We start from the raw sequence: 15,032 nt of genomic DNA, 5'->3' as shown, positions 1-15,032 counted from the left end.
CCCATGTAGGACTGTGGGTTTCGGTAACTGTGGCCGGCTCGCGGCCTTGCAACTTTGTTTTTCATGGGTGCCTTCTGCTACCCATCCGGGTTCCAGCACTGTCAGCTGGTTCTCGGCAGTGCCTTTGGCTGAGGTGCCTCCTTCTCGGTATCCAAGTTCCAGCAATGTCTGCTGGTCCTTGGTAGTGCTTTCTAGCACAGGTACCTCCTGCTTAGTAACTGGGTTCCAGCACCGTCAGCTGGTCCTCGGTAGTTCCATTGACTCTTGTAGCTTCTGCTACCCATCCGGGTTCCAGCACCGTCAGCTGGTTCTCGGCAGTGTCTTTGGCGCGGGTACTCCCTCCTGCCCAGCCTGGTTCCAGCACGCCTGCTGTTTCCGGGTAGTGTCAACGTCACTTTGCCACCAATACGTTGTCCTGTCGTGTTGCGGTCAGGTTAGCCGAATCTATGGTGCCTGCAGTTTATGGGCTTCCTATGTGGGCTGCGGGATCTGGCAACAAAGGCTGGTTCCGTAGTGCCAATAGGACAAGCACCCCCTGTAGGTCTGTGGGTTTCGGTAACTGCGGCCGGCTCGCGGCCTTGCAACTTTGATTTTCATGGGTACCTTCTGCTACCCATCCGGGTTCCAGCACCGTCAGCTGGTTCTCGGCAGTGCCTTTGGCTGAGGTGCCTCTTTCTCGGTATCCGAGTTCCAGCAACGTCTGCTGGTCCTTGGTAGTGCTTTCTAGCACAGGTACCTCCTGCTTAGTAACCGGTTTCCAGTACCATCAGCTGGTCCTCAGTAGTTCCATTGGCTCTTGTTCCTTCTGCTACCCATCCGGGTTCCAGTACCGTCAGCTGGTTCTCGGCAGTTCCTCAGCCTTCTTGTACCTTCTGCTACATTTCCAAGTTCAAGCTTTTGGAAATGGTTTTTGGTTATCACTCTGGATCTCCCTGACGACGACCCTGAAGACGACAACCCTGAAGACCACCCCAATGAAGACAACGACCACGAAAACGAGAACTCTGAAGACGATGACCCGGAAGACCACCCCGAAGAAGACCAAAAAGATGACCCTGAAGAAGATGACCAAGAGGACAAAGAACATGAAGTCAACCACCAAGATACAGAACAACAAGAGACAGAAGACCAAGAAGCAGAAGACCAAGAAGCAGAAGAACAAAAAGCAGAAGAACATTAAGCATAAGACTAAAAATCAGAGCAAAAGATATTATCTAAATTATAAGCAGAAGAAGACTAAGCAGTGTATGGGGGTGAGTCCGTTCCTCCTCATGGTGCCCCTGGAAAATGCCTGCTGCTGCAGGCCAAACTGAACGCGTACAAATCCTGTTGTAAATCTTTTGTGACAGGCAGAACGGAAGGTGTAATCTTCAAACTTTTATAGATAACAACTACAGGAATGCCTGTCACAAATAAGAATATGATGAAGAAGAAGAATAAGAAGAAGATGAAGAAGTGGAATATGAAGAAGAATAATAGTTGAATAAGAAGAATATGAAGAATGTAAAAAAAAGAATTATAGGAAGAAGGCGAAGAAGAAGAAGATGAATAAGGTGAAGAAGAAGTTGATGAAAAAGATGCTGCTGCTGCTGCTGAGGATCATGAAGGAGAAAGTGTGGGAGAAGTAAAAAGAAGGTGAAGAGCATGGAAGTAGTGAAACATACATATCTGACAAAATATAAAAAAGGTTAACATAGTCAATATCTTTGTAACTCCGAACGTCTTTAACAAAAAAATGTATTCCTGCTATTCCATTTGATTGGGCTAAACCTCTATGCCTTTAATGTCTCCTCCACCTCCCCCAATACATTCTATATTATTATTAGTTGTTTTTCTTCATGTAGAATTAACCTACAAGGAAAGAAAGGGTTTATTTTAATTCCGATATTTCTGTCCCATTGACTTGCATTGGTTTCCGGTTTCGGAATCGGCGATATCCGATACTTTTTGGGTATCGGTCCGATCCAATCCGATCCGATATTTCACGATATCGGATGGTATCGCTCAACACTAATAGAGACATCATAAAAGATATGATTAACAACTACTTTAACGAGAACTCTTTGGAGGAGACCGACCCCTTCACCCTATGGAACGCCCACAAAGCAGTCCTTAGAGGGTGTCTCATACAAATATCTGCAAGGTACAAAAAAGAAAAAAGAGAAAAGATAACCAATCTCCAAACCCAGATTGCCTCTAAAGAAAAACAACAAAATAACTTATCTGTCCCATCACAGGAGATTCACTTAGAGATCCTGCGACTAAGGCAAGAATTGAGATCTGAGATTATATCAGAGTATGACTCTATCATCAGGGCATCAAAATTTAAAACCTACGCTTCAATAAATAAACCCACTAAATATATGACAAACAAAATAAAACAATCTTGGATAAACAGGAAGATCGTTAAAATCAAATCCCCTTCAGGAGAAACGAAGTATCATCCTTCGAATATCGCGAAAATCTTTGCTGAATACTTCCAAAACCTCTATAATCTGAAAAACGACCCATCGACCACTACCCTTAGCAGGAAGGAGAGTGACCTTTTTTTTCTGACCTGAACCTCCCCCAAATAGAAAATATAGACTTAAATTTACTAAACCAGCCATTTAAAGTAGAGGAAATCATAAAAATCATCAATAAACTTAAACAAAATAAATCCCCAGGACCTGATGGGTTCACCAACGAATATTTTAAAACATATGCAAATATCATCTCCCCTCATTTAAGGTCATTATTCAACCATGCTTCACAACTCGGATCACTCCCGAAGGAAATGATGGAGGCTTCCATAATAATGATCCCCAAAGAAAGTGGAGACCCAGAAGAGGTTTAGAACTATCGTCCGATATCTCTAATAAACACTGATATATATACTCAAAGATCCTGGCAGACCGCTTAAAGAACTTTTTACCTTATCTCATTAAGAACGACAAAGTAGGTTTCATCTGCGGTGGACAGGTTACGGATGGCACGAGAAGGGTCTTGAACTTATTTACTATGGCTAAAATTTCTATGTCTCCCTCTCTGTTTATTTCATTAGATGCCCAGAAAGCCTTTGATAGGGTGAACTGGGTCTATCTAAAGACTACTTTGTTAAAATTTGGGTTCGATAACAAATTTATTTCATCGGTTTTTGCGTTATATTCCAACCCTAATGCAAAAACTTACATCAACAACCACCTCTCCAAACAATTTTACATAGCTAATGGAACAAGGCAAGGGTGTCCCCTATCACCCTTATTGCTCGCCATAGCAATTGAACCCCTAGCTGAAAAGATTAGACAGAACAATTCTATTGTGGGCTTCAAAACTAAGAAATATCACCATAAACTGAGCCTGTTCGCTGATGATCTCCTTGTATCGGTCACCGACCCTGCAAACTCTCTTGATGCTCTTATGACAGTACTAGAAGGTTTCTCCAAGGTCTCTTACTTTAAAATAAATGCCCAAAAATCCAAAATATTACAATTTAATGTAAGTTCTCTAGAATCCGAAGCTCTTAGAAAATAAACAACCTTCCAATGGGAAGAAAAAGAGCTGAATTATCTGGGAATAATTTTTCCTAAAGACTTAAAATCTATTTCCTTTAAGAACGTAGAACATCTCTTTGGAGTACTCTCTAAAGATCTCTCCAACAGGTGTGACCTGTCCTTGATGAGAAGAATACTAGTGATAAAATCATATATACTACCTAAAATACTTTTTCTATTCAGAAACATACCTCTCACCACCCACTCCTCATTCCTAGTAAGAATCCAAAAAATAATTAATTCCTTTGTATGGAAAGGGGGAAAACCCAGAGTCGCTATAAAAATTCTCTATAAAAGAAAAGTGTAATGGAGGCCTGGCACTCCCGAACATCCGAGCCTACTTCCAGGCATCATACAGAGCCATCAATGGTTTCGAGAGAATGAATCTCCTCTCTGGTTACATTTAGAATTAGATCAATGTGGGGATAAATCTATTTCAGACATATTTTTCAGACATTTTTTATCACCTACAATTAATGACCATCACCATCCAATTCTGAATTCTATTTTCGCCGCTTGGAGGGATATAACAAAATTAAAAAAGAACGTTAACAGACAGAACAGCATAAAAAATTTTCCTCTAAAATTGCTACTTATGTTTTATAAGTGTCCAATCCCAGAAATGTGGTTTCAGTCAAGAATTAGTAGAATTGGGGATATATGTGATGGCCAACACGTCTTACCCTTCAGTGAGATTAAAAGTAAATTTAACATTCCATTTACCTAATTCCCATCTTATCTTATCCTGAAAGAAGTCCTGCAGAAACTATTAAACAGCAGAGCCTTATATCTTGGAATAATTGCCTCCATGTTTACAAATATCAACCACAAGACGATTTGGAGCCTCAAGAATGTCTACTCCTTCTTTAATGATGATACTGAATTTGTTAAAAATGCCTATATACAGAAATGGGAATCAGACCTTAATATTAAATTGGATGTGGAACATTGGAAAAAATTCTCTAATGCCTCTACAATTTCTTTCACACTGCTTTTGGGTGACTTTGTGCCACTCCTGGTACAAAAATGTAAGCAGTTCTTCATTGTTTGATGGCTTGTGACTATCCATCTTCCTTTTGATTACATTCCAGAGGTTTTCAATGGGGTTCAGGTCTGGAGATTGGGCTGGCCATGACAGGGATTTGATGTGGTGGTCCTTCATCCACACATTGATTGACCTAGCTGTGTGGCATGGCGCATTGTCCTGCAGTAAAAACCAGTCCTCAGAGTTGGGGAACATTGCCTGAGCAGAAGGAAACAACTGTTTTTCCAGGATAACCTTGTATTCGGCTTGATTCACACGTCATTCGCAAAGATTAGCCTGCCAGACCCGAACATCCAGGAGTCCGTCCATCTCTAATTAAAAGCCTCTCTGCTTGTAGCAAGTGAGGTATTCTGCTACATACAGGTGATCTGATCATCGCCTGTATGTATCAGAGCCAATCGGGTTATGGCAGCTTCTAGTCTCCAATGGAGACTATTGAAGCATGTTAAAGTGAAGAAAAAAATGTTTTTAAAAATATAAAACAAGGTTTTGGAATTTTTTTTCACCATTTAGATAAAAAAGAACCAAGACGTTTTAGCATTTAGTGAATCTAGTAAAAAAGCAAAACAAAAAACAACTGTGGGATTGCATGTTTTCTAGTACATGATATGTTAAAACCAATGGTGTCATTTAAAAAATACAACTCATCCCGCAAAAAACAAGTCCTCACATGGCCATATAGACAGAAAAATATAAAAGTTATGGCTCTGGGGATAAAGGGAGCAAAAAACAAAAATGCAAAACCAAAAAAAAAAAGTCATGAAGGGGTTAAAGAGGTTGTCCCATAATCATAATCGTTGATCTCTGCCACCATAATCAAAAGAAAAAATTGTTGATTATTTGTCAAAAGTGAATGCAACTCTAGTTATGCATATTTATTGCTGATAGTCCTTTTTGCTAGTTGGATTCATTCTATATCCAATATAACAAAATCTCCATGCATCAAATTCCTAGTAAAATTGTGACTAATGTGAACATTGAGAAACAAAGCTGCAGCATGAACATATGATGACAAAGATTAGAGATGAGAAAACTCGAGCAGTAAAGTTTGGAGTTCTTACTGGACAACTAGTGTCTGAACTCCGAATACGGACTTCTCCTGGAACTCCTTTTTTACATTTTGGGAGTCTGGAGAGAGAGAAAGAGAGGAAAAGTGAGAAAGAGAGGAAAAAGAGGGAGTTCAGTTGGGTACCAGAACCTGAACCTCCATGGATCCACTTATCCCTAATGACGATGGAAATAGCTTTTAGACTTCTTCAAAATTCAGATAGACAATCTGAATAGCTGATGTGTTACATCATAGCACGCCATCATGGAGCAGAGCAAGAATAAAGCTAAACATGCAGTAATGAAAGTAGTAACTTGTAAGATGTAAGTGCAGTCTTAGGATGCAGCTACACTCTGTGGCTCATCATGCATTGAGGCTCCTTCTGGCACCGGTTGGCCAATGTCTACACTATTTTTAAATAAAATTATGCAGCAATTGGCAAAAAGCATGAGCGGAGTTTTAGCCTCATGTGTCCAGTCACAGTGTGTGGTCTCACCATAAAAGTAGAAACATAAATATTTAATTTCATGCTGCATATTTATTATGCTAAATATTGGATTTTCTTAATTGGCAACAGGACCTACGAGGAAGCGTGATTAAGATTTGCAAATTTATTGGAAAGGAGTTAGATGATGAAGCAGTGGACTCTGTGGTGAAAAATGCTTCCTTTAAGAACATGAAACAGAACAATATGGCAAATTACAGTACGTGGCCATCGGTTTATATGGACCAGGAGAAAAGCCCATTCTTGAGAAAAGGTAAAAACTGAACACCATATTGAGAAAAAAATATATGTATAATCAAGGTCATATCTTGCATTCATTCTGCACTAGTCACTTTCTGTCATGCCTTCTCCTGGCAAGTCAGTTTGTAGGTATGCGCACACAGTGTTTTTTATCTGGAAGATTCCGCCTGAAACGTGCCTGAAAACCTGAAAAAAAAAAATTAACTTATGCGCAGCAATGTCAAAATAACTTGCTGTTCATAGGTCCCATCATTTGTAACCATGAAGTGGCAAAAAGATAGAAAAAGCCCAATATTCAGGTGGCCCAAGCTTTTTTTACCTTTTTCAGTTGGTACGCTGTATAAACTGCCTGAAAAAATAAACTCTAAAGGTCTGAACATATGCACTGCAATGTGGAAACGGTTTGCTGTTGAGCTTCGATTAACTGTTTTGGGCTTCTAAAGATGTCAAGAGGTTAAAAGAAGTGACTGGTCCAAAATGGGCAAACAAAAGATGTTGAGGAAAAACTGATGAAAAAAGAAGAGATGCAAAATAAGACTCTTCAGGGCATGTCCTGAAACGTCTTCCACCTGAAAAGTTTGTCGGGTTCACAGACATTTAAAAGACATAGTGTGCACATACTCTAATGGTGCCGATACCCTAAAAGTCACAAATTAACATAAGACTAACAGTGGCCAAACCGGCCAATATCAAAAGGTTCAGCTGACAGTGTAGTATATATGGGCGCCTCTGTCTGATGACTGTTGGGGGAAATAAGAATCCAGTGTGTCCTATTTCAGATTGTAGATCCTTTCATTCTCTAACAGATAAGTTGCCACTAGAAATGTTCCCTGCAGCTCTCTCAAAGAAAACAGAGGAGCACTCCACAAAGTGAGGGGATAGTGCAAGATAAGCTAACTGCTAGATGAACAATCTGACAGCTATCAGAAGCATATGGGGGCTTTAGTCGAACACTAATTCAGGTGGTATATATGGCCCTGTTCAAACTGCTGTATTTTCAGTCTTTGTGTTGTCCATGTGTGCAACGTACAACACACTGACCCTATAATCATCTATTGTAAATAGGATAACAGCAAAATCAGTACATTGTTTTTGCTGCACAGATTTGTCACAAAACTTGAAGGCATTCCTGATGCAAGCAAAGTGATTGAGAATCCTGAAGTGTCATGCACAAGTTGCATATTTCGAACTTGCTGAAAACCCCAGTCCTAACTAAAACCTAAAGGTCCAGCAAGACTCCTGGACCTCTCCATATTTAAATCTTTAGCCAGTCCAGGTCCAATTTCTTCTGACTGCCGCTGTTTCGGGCTTTATTCTCAGGCATAGAAGACAGTAGGTTCCATTTATATAACAGATGTTTCTCTTGTGCCAGTGACTGGCATACATGTGTTGTTCCTGAATAAAGAATCATCATTTTAACTGGGAAGTCCCATCTATATATAACTATCTATAACTTTTTAGCTACATTCTCTAATTCCCTTCTCTTAGCCAGTGTCGACAAAGACAAATCTGGAAAATCTTAAATATTCTGAAAAGGGTCTGGCAAGTTAGGCATTTTCCTCAGATTTAGTAAAAAGGCTTCCTAAGCTTTGAAAAAATGGAATTGTGCCAATATATTCGTTGTATTTTTCTATATATGGTGATTGTTGTACGTGTGTATATATATACATTGTCTGTTTTTTGCTATATGTTGTCTGTTTGTCATGTATTTGTATGTATATGTATCCATAAATATGGCTTGCCCTATCATCATTTGATGTATTATCTTCTTTGTTCTATATTGCCATCCTTAATATATCTATATGTGCATATGCATATATATATATATATATATATATATTCTGTTAAAGTGGTAATTGGTGGTGCTTCTTATGCATCCAGATATATGGCTAGCCTATTTGAGTATACAGTGTAACACCTTATTTAATTATTTTTACATTTGTGCATTTCCCTTAATTTTGCCCTTTTCCAAAATGGCTGTTGGTGCATCCTCGGTTATGCGCACGCGCACTGTCTTTCAGCCCGACGGTGGACTCCTCCTGTTGTATGACGCCGTGTGTTTCCGGCTTCATCACAGGGGAGGCACTGCTTTGTGGCATGACTGGCAGTTTGCGCGTCCACGGGACTTCCGGTGGGCGCGATATAAATGCATGCAAGATGCGCCCCTTAGCCACGCCCCCTGAGGAAGGAGCTTAGCGCTCCGAAACGCGCGCCGGGGTATGCCGGCATCACTCTGCCTTCACTGCTCCCAGGTAATGCTGCAAGCTAAAGATCCTTCAACTGCTGGTTTTGATATGAGCATTTGCTGTATGATTGCATCTCTGTTGCCACATTGGAGAGTCCTGTTAGCTACCGGTTGTGAATATGAGCACTTGCTCTATGTCTGTCTTTTTGGCACATGCTATACAGATTGTGTAATTACTGGCTTCTGATATATGTGCCCTTGGACCTCTTATAAAGGTTTTTACCTTAATACTGTCCATGATATTTTATAGGGCTGGCTAACTTGGGCCTGTGCAGGTGGTGTATCCTGCTTCCATATGCCATTGTGCATGCTTGTCTTTTTTCCCCGTTTCCATGTACCGTAGTGTCCATTGTTGTGAGTTCATTTTCCCCTTCACTACTGAGGCCCGAGGAACTGCCTCTTCTGGTAAAGAAAGGTAGTGAGCCTGATTATCAAACACCTGAGCCTGATGATGACTGGCTGAGTGGAGTTACTGACTGGATATAAGGCTGCCGACACCCTTCTGCCCTGCGGGTGATTTCTCTGTGGGATCCTTGGAGACCAGTCTGAATTCCTGCTCTTCTAAAGCTAAGTTTTCTGCTCGGCTTTTTGCATTTGTGCTTTGACTTTGTTTTGCTTTGTTTTTCTGGATTTCTGCCATTCCCTGCTGGGGTGAGCTGAATTCCTTTAGCTCTGTCTTCTGAAAATACCAGAGTGCCGATTTAGTTTTTGAAGCCTAGCTGCTTCAGGGTCTTTTTCCATATCAGCTTGTTGGCTTATGTCTTTGATAGGGTTTTGGCAGATTGCAGACAGCAACCTTCCTTTCCTGTTCTGTTTAGTTAGCTTGGGCCCCATCGTTTGCTCAGCCTATCTTTCTATTTGTGTGAGTGTTTTTTCATCTTGCTTCACCGTCATTATATGTTGGGGGCTGCCTTTTACTTTGGGGTCTGCTCTGGGGCAGTTTAGATTTCCTTTTCTGTCTTTAGGCTATTTACCTCTCCGGCTGTGATCGAGGGGTTTAGGGCATCGTAGGAACCCCCCACGGCTACTGCTAGTTGTGTTGATAGGTTCAGGGGTCTGCAATCTGATAGTTGCCAACTTCTCTGGTTTTCTGGACGTAGCTTCTATTTTTGTGTCTGCCTCCTACGGTGACTCAATCATAACAGAATCACCCGCCATACCGCAGATCATAGGGTACTCAATAGCAGGAAAGAATTGTAAAAAAAAAAAAAAGTGTGTATATTTTTTCCTCAATATCTCTGAGGCCGTAGGGGGAATTTTTTTTTTCTCTCAATGGAGATAAAGCAATTGTCTGATCATGTGGAGCAGCTCGCTGTGGAAGTGCGGGGAATTTCCACCTACCTTGCTCATTCACATGCTGCTGAACCAAAGATTCCTACACCTGATGTATTTTTTGGGGATCGGTCTAAATTTTTGAATTTCAAAAATAATTGTAAATTATTTTTTGCCTTGAAGCCTAACTCGTCAGGGAGCTCCGCGCAGCAGGTTAAAATTGTCATCTCTTTGCTGCGTGGCGATCCCCAGGATTGGGCGTTTTCTTTGAAACCAGATGATCCTATTCTGACTAATGTGAACGCATTTTTTCAGGCCTTGGGGTTGTTGTATGACGAATCTAATGCCATTGATCAGGCTGAAAAGACCCTGCTGGCATTGAACCAGGGTCGTGATTCTGCAGAATTGTACTGTTAAAAATTCCGAAAGTGGACAGTACTTACTACCTGGAATGATAATGCCTTGGCTGCTCTCTTTCGGAAGGGGTTGTTAGAAGCCGTAAAAGATCATAGAATCATAGAATCATAGAATCATAGAATCGTAGAGTTGGAAGGGACCTCCTGGGCCATCTGGTCCAACCCCCTGCTCAAAGCAGGATTCGCTAAATCATCCCAGTTAGATGTCTGTCCAGCCTCTGTTTGAAGACTTCCATTGAAGGAGAACTCACCACTTCTCGTGGCAGCCTGTTCCACTCATTGATCACTCTAACTGTCAAAAAGTTTTTTCTAATATCTAATCTGTGTCTCCTCCCATTCAGCTTCATCCCATTGGTTCTAGTCTTTCCTTGTGCAAATGAGAATAAAGTTGATCCTTCTACAATGTGACAGCCCTTTAGATATTTGTAGACAGCTATTAAGTCTCCTCTCAGTCTTCTCTTTTGAAAACTAAACATTCCCAAATCCTGCAACCTTTCCTCATAAGACAGGGTTTGCAGACCGGTCACCATTCTGGTCCTTCTTTTCTGAACTTGCTCCAGTTTGTTAATGTCTTTTTTAAAATGTGGTGCCCAAAATTGGACACAATATTCCAGATGAGGTCTGACCAAAGAGGAGTAGAGGGAAATAATTACTTCACGTGAACTAGACTGTATGCTTCTGTTAATACATCCTAGAATTGCATTTGCCTTTTTTGCTGCTGCATCACACTGTTGACTCATATTCAGTCTGTGATCTATTAGTATACCCAAGTCTTTTTCACATGTGCTGTCACTTAGCCCTATTCCTCCCATTCTATATATGCTTTTTTCATTTTTATTGCCCAGATGTAGTACTTTGCATTTCTCCCTGTTAAAAACCATTCTGTTAGTTGCTGCCCACTTCTCCAGTTTATTTAAATCTTTTTGAATCCTCTCTCTCTCTTCTCTAGTATTAGCTATCCCTCCTAGCTTTGTGTCATCAGCAAATTTAATCAGTTTACCCTCAATTCCTTCATCTAAATCGTTGATAAAGATGTTGAACAATACAGGGCCCAGGACAGAGCCCTGTGGTACCCCACTTGAGACATTCTTCCAACTGGATGTGCAGCCATTTACGACCACTCTTTGGGTCCGATCACTAAGCCAGTTATAAATCCACCTAACAGTTGCCTTGTCCATTCCATACTTAGTCATTTTTTCAATAAGGATTGTATGAGAGACTTTGTCAAATGCTTTGCTGAAGTCAAGATATACTATATCTACAGCATTTCCTTGATCCACCCAATCAGTAATACCGTCATAGAAGGAAATTAAATTAGTCTGACATGACTTATTAGTTACAAACCCATGCTGACTCTGTTTAATCACTTCATTCTTATCCAGGTATTGACATACATGTTGTTTAATAATTTGTTCAAAGATCTTTCCTGGTATAGAAGTCAGACTCACCGGCCTATAGTTGCCTGGGTCCACCTTCTTCCCCTTTTTGAAGATAGGAACAACATTTGCTCTTCTCCAGTCTTCTGGCACTTCTCCTGTTCTCCAAGAATTTTCAAAGATTATGGAGAGGGGTTCAAAAATTTCTTCTGCTATCTCCTTCAGTACTCTGGGGTGTAATTCATCTGGACCTGGAGACTTGAATTCATTTAGGTTAGCTAAGTGTTTCCTCACTATCTTTCTGTTTATAGATATCCTGGATTCTTCTATTCCCTTAATAGGACAGTGAATAACAGTTGATGTTACATTTCCTTTCTGAGAGAAAACAGATGCAAAATAGGAATTTAAAAGTTCAGCCTTCTCAACATCCTGTCTTACCATTTCATCATTTTCATCCTGTAAAAATCCTATAGCATTTTTGACTTTTCTTTTACTTTTGACATATCCCCAAAATCCTTTATTATTGCTTTTGACATCTCTTGCAAGCCTCAATTCATTTTCAACTTTAGCTAATCTGATTTGTGCCCTGCAGGTTCTGCAGACAGCATTATATTCTTCTTTAGATATGCCTCCCTCTTTCCATTTTATAAACTTTTTTCTTCCTTTTTAGCTTGTGCTTAAGTTCTGTGTTCATCCATCCTGGTTTCCTTAAATGCTTCCTATTCTTCCCTCTTTTCGGAATTGTTAACAACTGTGCTTTGAGAATTTCATTTTTCAAGATTTCTCATCCTTCCTGGACATTTTTGTCTTTAAGGATATCCAGCCATTGGATCCCTCCAATTCTCTTTCTGAATCCCTTAAAATCTGCCTGTCTGAAATCTAACCTTGACGTCTGAGTCTTCACAGGTCTTCCGCCTCTAGTTATCCAAAATTCTAAAATAGCATGGTCGCTACCTCCTAGGGTCCCAGCCACTTTTACCTCCTCAACCATTTCCTCCCTGTTTATAAGGATTAGATGCAAGGTAGCAGGTCCCCTTGTTTTCTCCTTTACCTTTTGGAAGATAAAGTTGTCAGCAAGAGAGGATAAGAATTTCCTTGACCTGTTAGTTTTGCCTGAGAGAGATTCCCAACAAATGTCTGGATAGTTGAAATCTCCCATGACAACTATGTCATATTTTTTGGAGAACTTGGCCATTTGATGCATAAAGAGTTCATCCATATCTGCAGCTTGCACAGGCGGCCTGTAGTAAATGCCTACAATGGTGTCCTTTCCATTGTTCTGTCCTTGTATTCTTACCCAGTTTCCACAGAACTCCCAGTCTCTGAAGCTTCAATCTCTGTGCAGATATATGCATTTCTAACATACAATGTGACACCCCCTCCTCGTTTATCAAGTCTGTTTCTTGCAAATAAGTTGTATCCTTCTAGTCTTGTATTCCAATCATGTGTATTGTCCCACCAAGTTTCAGTGATTCCAATGACATCATATTTCTTTTCCTTTGTTAGTAGTTCCAATTCTCCTTGTTTGTTGCCCATGCTTTGTGCATTAGTATAGAAACATTTTAGTTTGTGATTGGTTTCTCTTTCTCCAATATTTTTATTAATTAGATTCTTTCGTCTTTGTTCTTCCTTTCCACTTCTAATAGCAGATATACTATGGTGGGATTTCCTGTTCCCTCTGGTCTTGACGATTCTATGTCATTAGCCATTCAGGTTGATCGGCGTTTGTGCGAACGCAAAGCTGCACGAGAGGTGTTGCCACCTGTTGAACAAATGTCTGAACCTATGCAATGTGATAGAGTTTTTTCCAGAGAGCAGCGTCAGGAGTTCAGAAGGCATAATAAGTTGTGTTTTTTCTGTGGAGATAAGAGTTGAGCGACTTTTGTTTTTTTATGGTCGAGTTTCGTTTCGTGAAACCCGACTTTTCCAAAAGTCGGGTCGAGCAAGATCGGCCGATTATAGGGAAAAGTCGGGGTCATCCCGAAACACGAAACCCAATGTAAGTCAATGGGGAAAAGTCGGCAGTGAGAGGAGGACAGGAAACACACGTACAGTGCTCATTTGAATGCCAAAAGCATCAATTCTTCTTACTTAAGCTGGTCAACCTTAATTAACTTCATAATACAAGTTACGCACTGAAAAATGGGGGTTATTTGGCTAAAGTTGTGGGGGGTAGGGCTGGCTCCAGGTTTTCATGTGCCCTGGGCGAAAGAGCGCCCCTTTAACACATAACACCACAACTCATCATGCTCCGATACGGCAGAGAAATAGCGGTATAGTACAATGAAAAATACTTCACTTTTTACATCTCATGACGAGGCCCATCTATTTCTCCATACAGAATCATTGGTTCCATATAATGTTTGAAACAGTATATGATGAGCTCCACATAATGCTACAGTATATGTTGGTCCCCATGGATGAAGCTCCACTGTCTTATGGGCCCAAATAATGCTCCAAACATAATGGGCCCCATTTCTAATGCTCTAGTGTATAATGGGCCCTGTAAATGCTGCTCCAGTGTCTGATGTCCACCTTTGGAATGTTCCAGTGTATGGTGGGCCCCATCTATCATTCTCCAGAGTATAGTGCTCCCCAAAAATTGCTGTCCCAACATTGAAAACAATGAAATAAGTCTCCTCGTTAGGGAATCCCTGTACTAGTCTGGACTCCTCGTCGTCCCCATCTTCCATCTCACTGCACAGTATTTCAACCTTGCAAGTGCTGTGATCCTGAGCAAGCAGGGGGGGCCCACTCGTTGGCGACGGCACTGGCACAGGGCCCCTGATAGTACGGTGGTGTGTCTGATGGAGGGTGGGCCGAACCTGCACTTTCATCTGCAGCTTCCTCTTTGTCACCGTGTAAGATGGAACTGTATATGGGAAGGGTAACCTGAGTTTCATCAGGGTCAGATTCAGGCCGGGTAGCGTGCGAGGGGAATGTAGTGGTCTGGTTCAATGTACCAGCAGATTCATCGAGCAGTGGCTGGGCATCAGTGCACTTGTGTCGCCCCCAGGAGTACGGTCACCACAGTGGCATTACCTTCCTCCTAGGGAGTGTGATGTCATGCTTGGGAGCAATGAAGGATCTCTCTAGCAGGTTAACTAATTGGGCGGCGTTATTCCCACGAGTCATGACCCTCCAAACAGCGTTCATGAAGGCAAAGTGTTTGTTTTACGTGGGCAGTATGGTTGCAAAGCTGAACCTTAAAGGAATGTCCAGAAGGGCACCACCAGGAGTGGAGCCTACGGCGTAATTTGACTCAACACGGGCAACCTCAAACATGTCAGCTACAGAACAGATGCACACATTGCAAGCTTAATTCCGTTAACGAACGAGACTCCGTCATGCC

At 41.2% G+C, this 15,032-nt stretch overlaps 1 protein-coding gene across 1 annotated transcript in view; it reads left to right on the top strand.

Annotated features, from left to right (window-relative positions):
* The window catches only part of LOC141085646 (sulfotransferase 2B1-like), a 209,122-nt gene that overhangs the window by 178,527 nt on the left and 15,563 nt on the right, over positions 1-15,032 (top strand). Inside the window, exon 6 of the mRNA XM_073571188.1 lies at positions 6,204-6,384. Coding sequence (XP_073427289.1) covers positions 6,204-6,384 — 181 coding nt within the window. The remainder of the gene's footprint in view (positions 1-6,203; positions 6,385-15,032) is intronic.

The sequence above is a fragment of the Dendrobates tinctorius genome, unplaced genomic scaffold (assembly GCF_039654945.1).
Source record: "Dendrobates tinctorius isolate UK_male_01 unplaced genomic scaffold, ASM3965494v1 ptg000028l, whole genome shotgun sequence".
In the NCBI taxonomy this organism is placed as follows: domain Eukaryota; kingdom Metazoa; phylum Chordata; class Amphibia; order Anura; family Dendrobatidae; genus Dendrobates; species Dendrobates tinctorius.
This window is presented reverse-complemented; position numbering and strand designations above follow the sequence as displayed.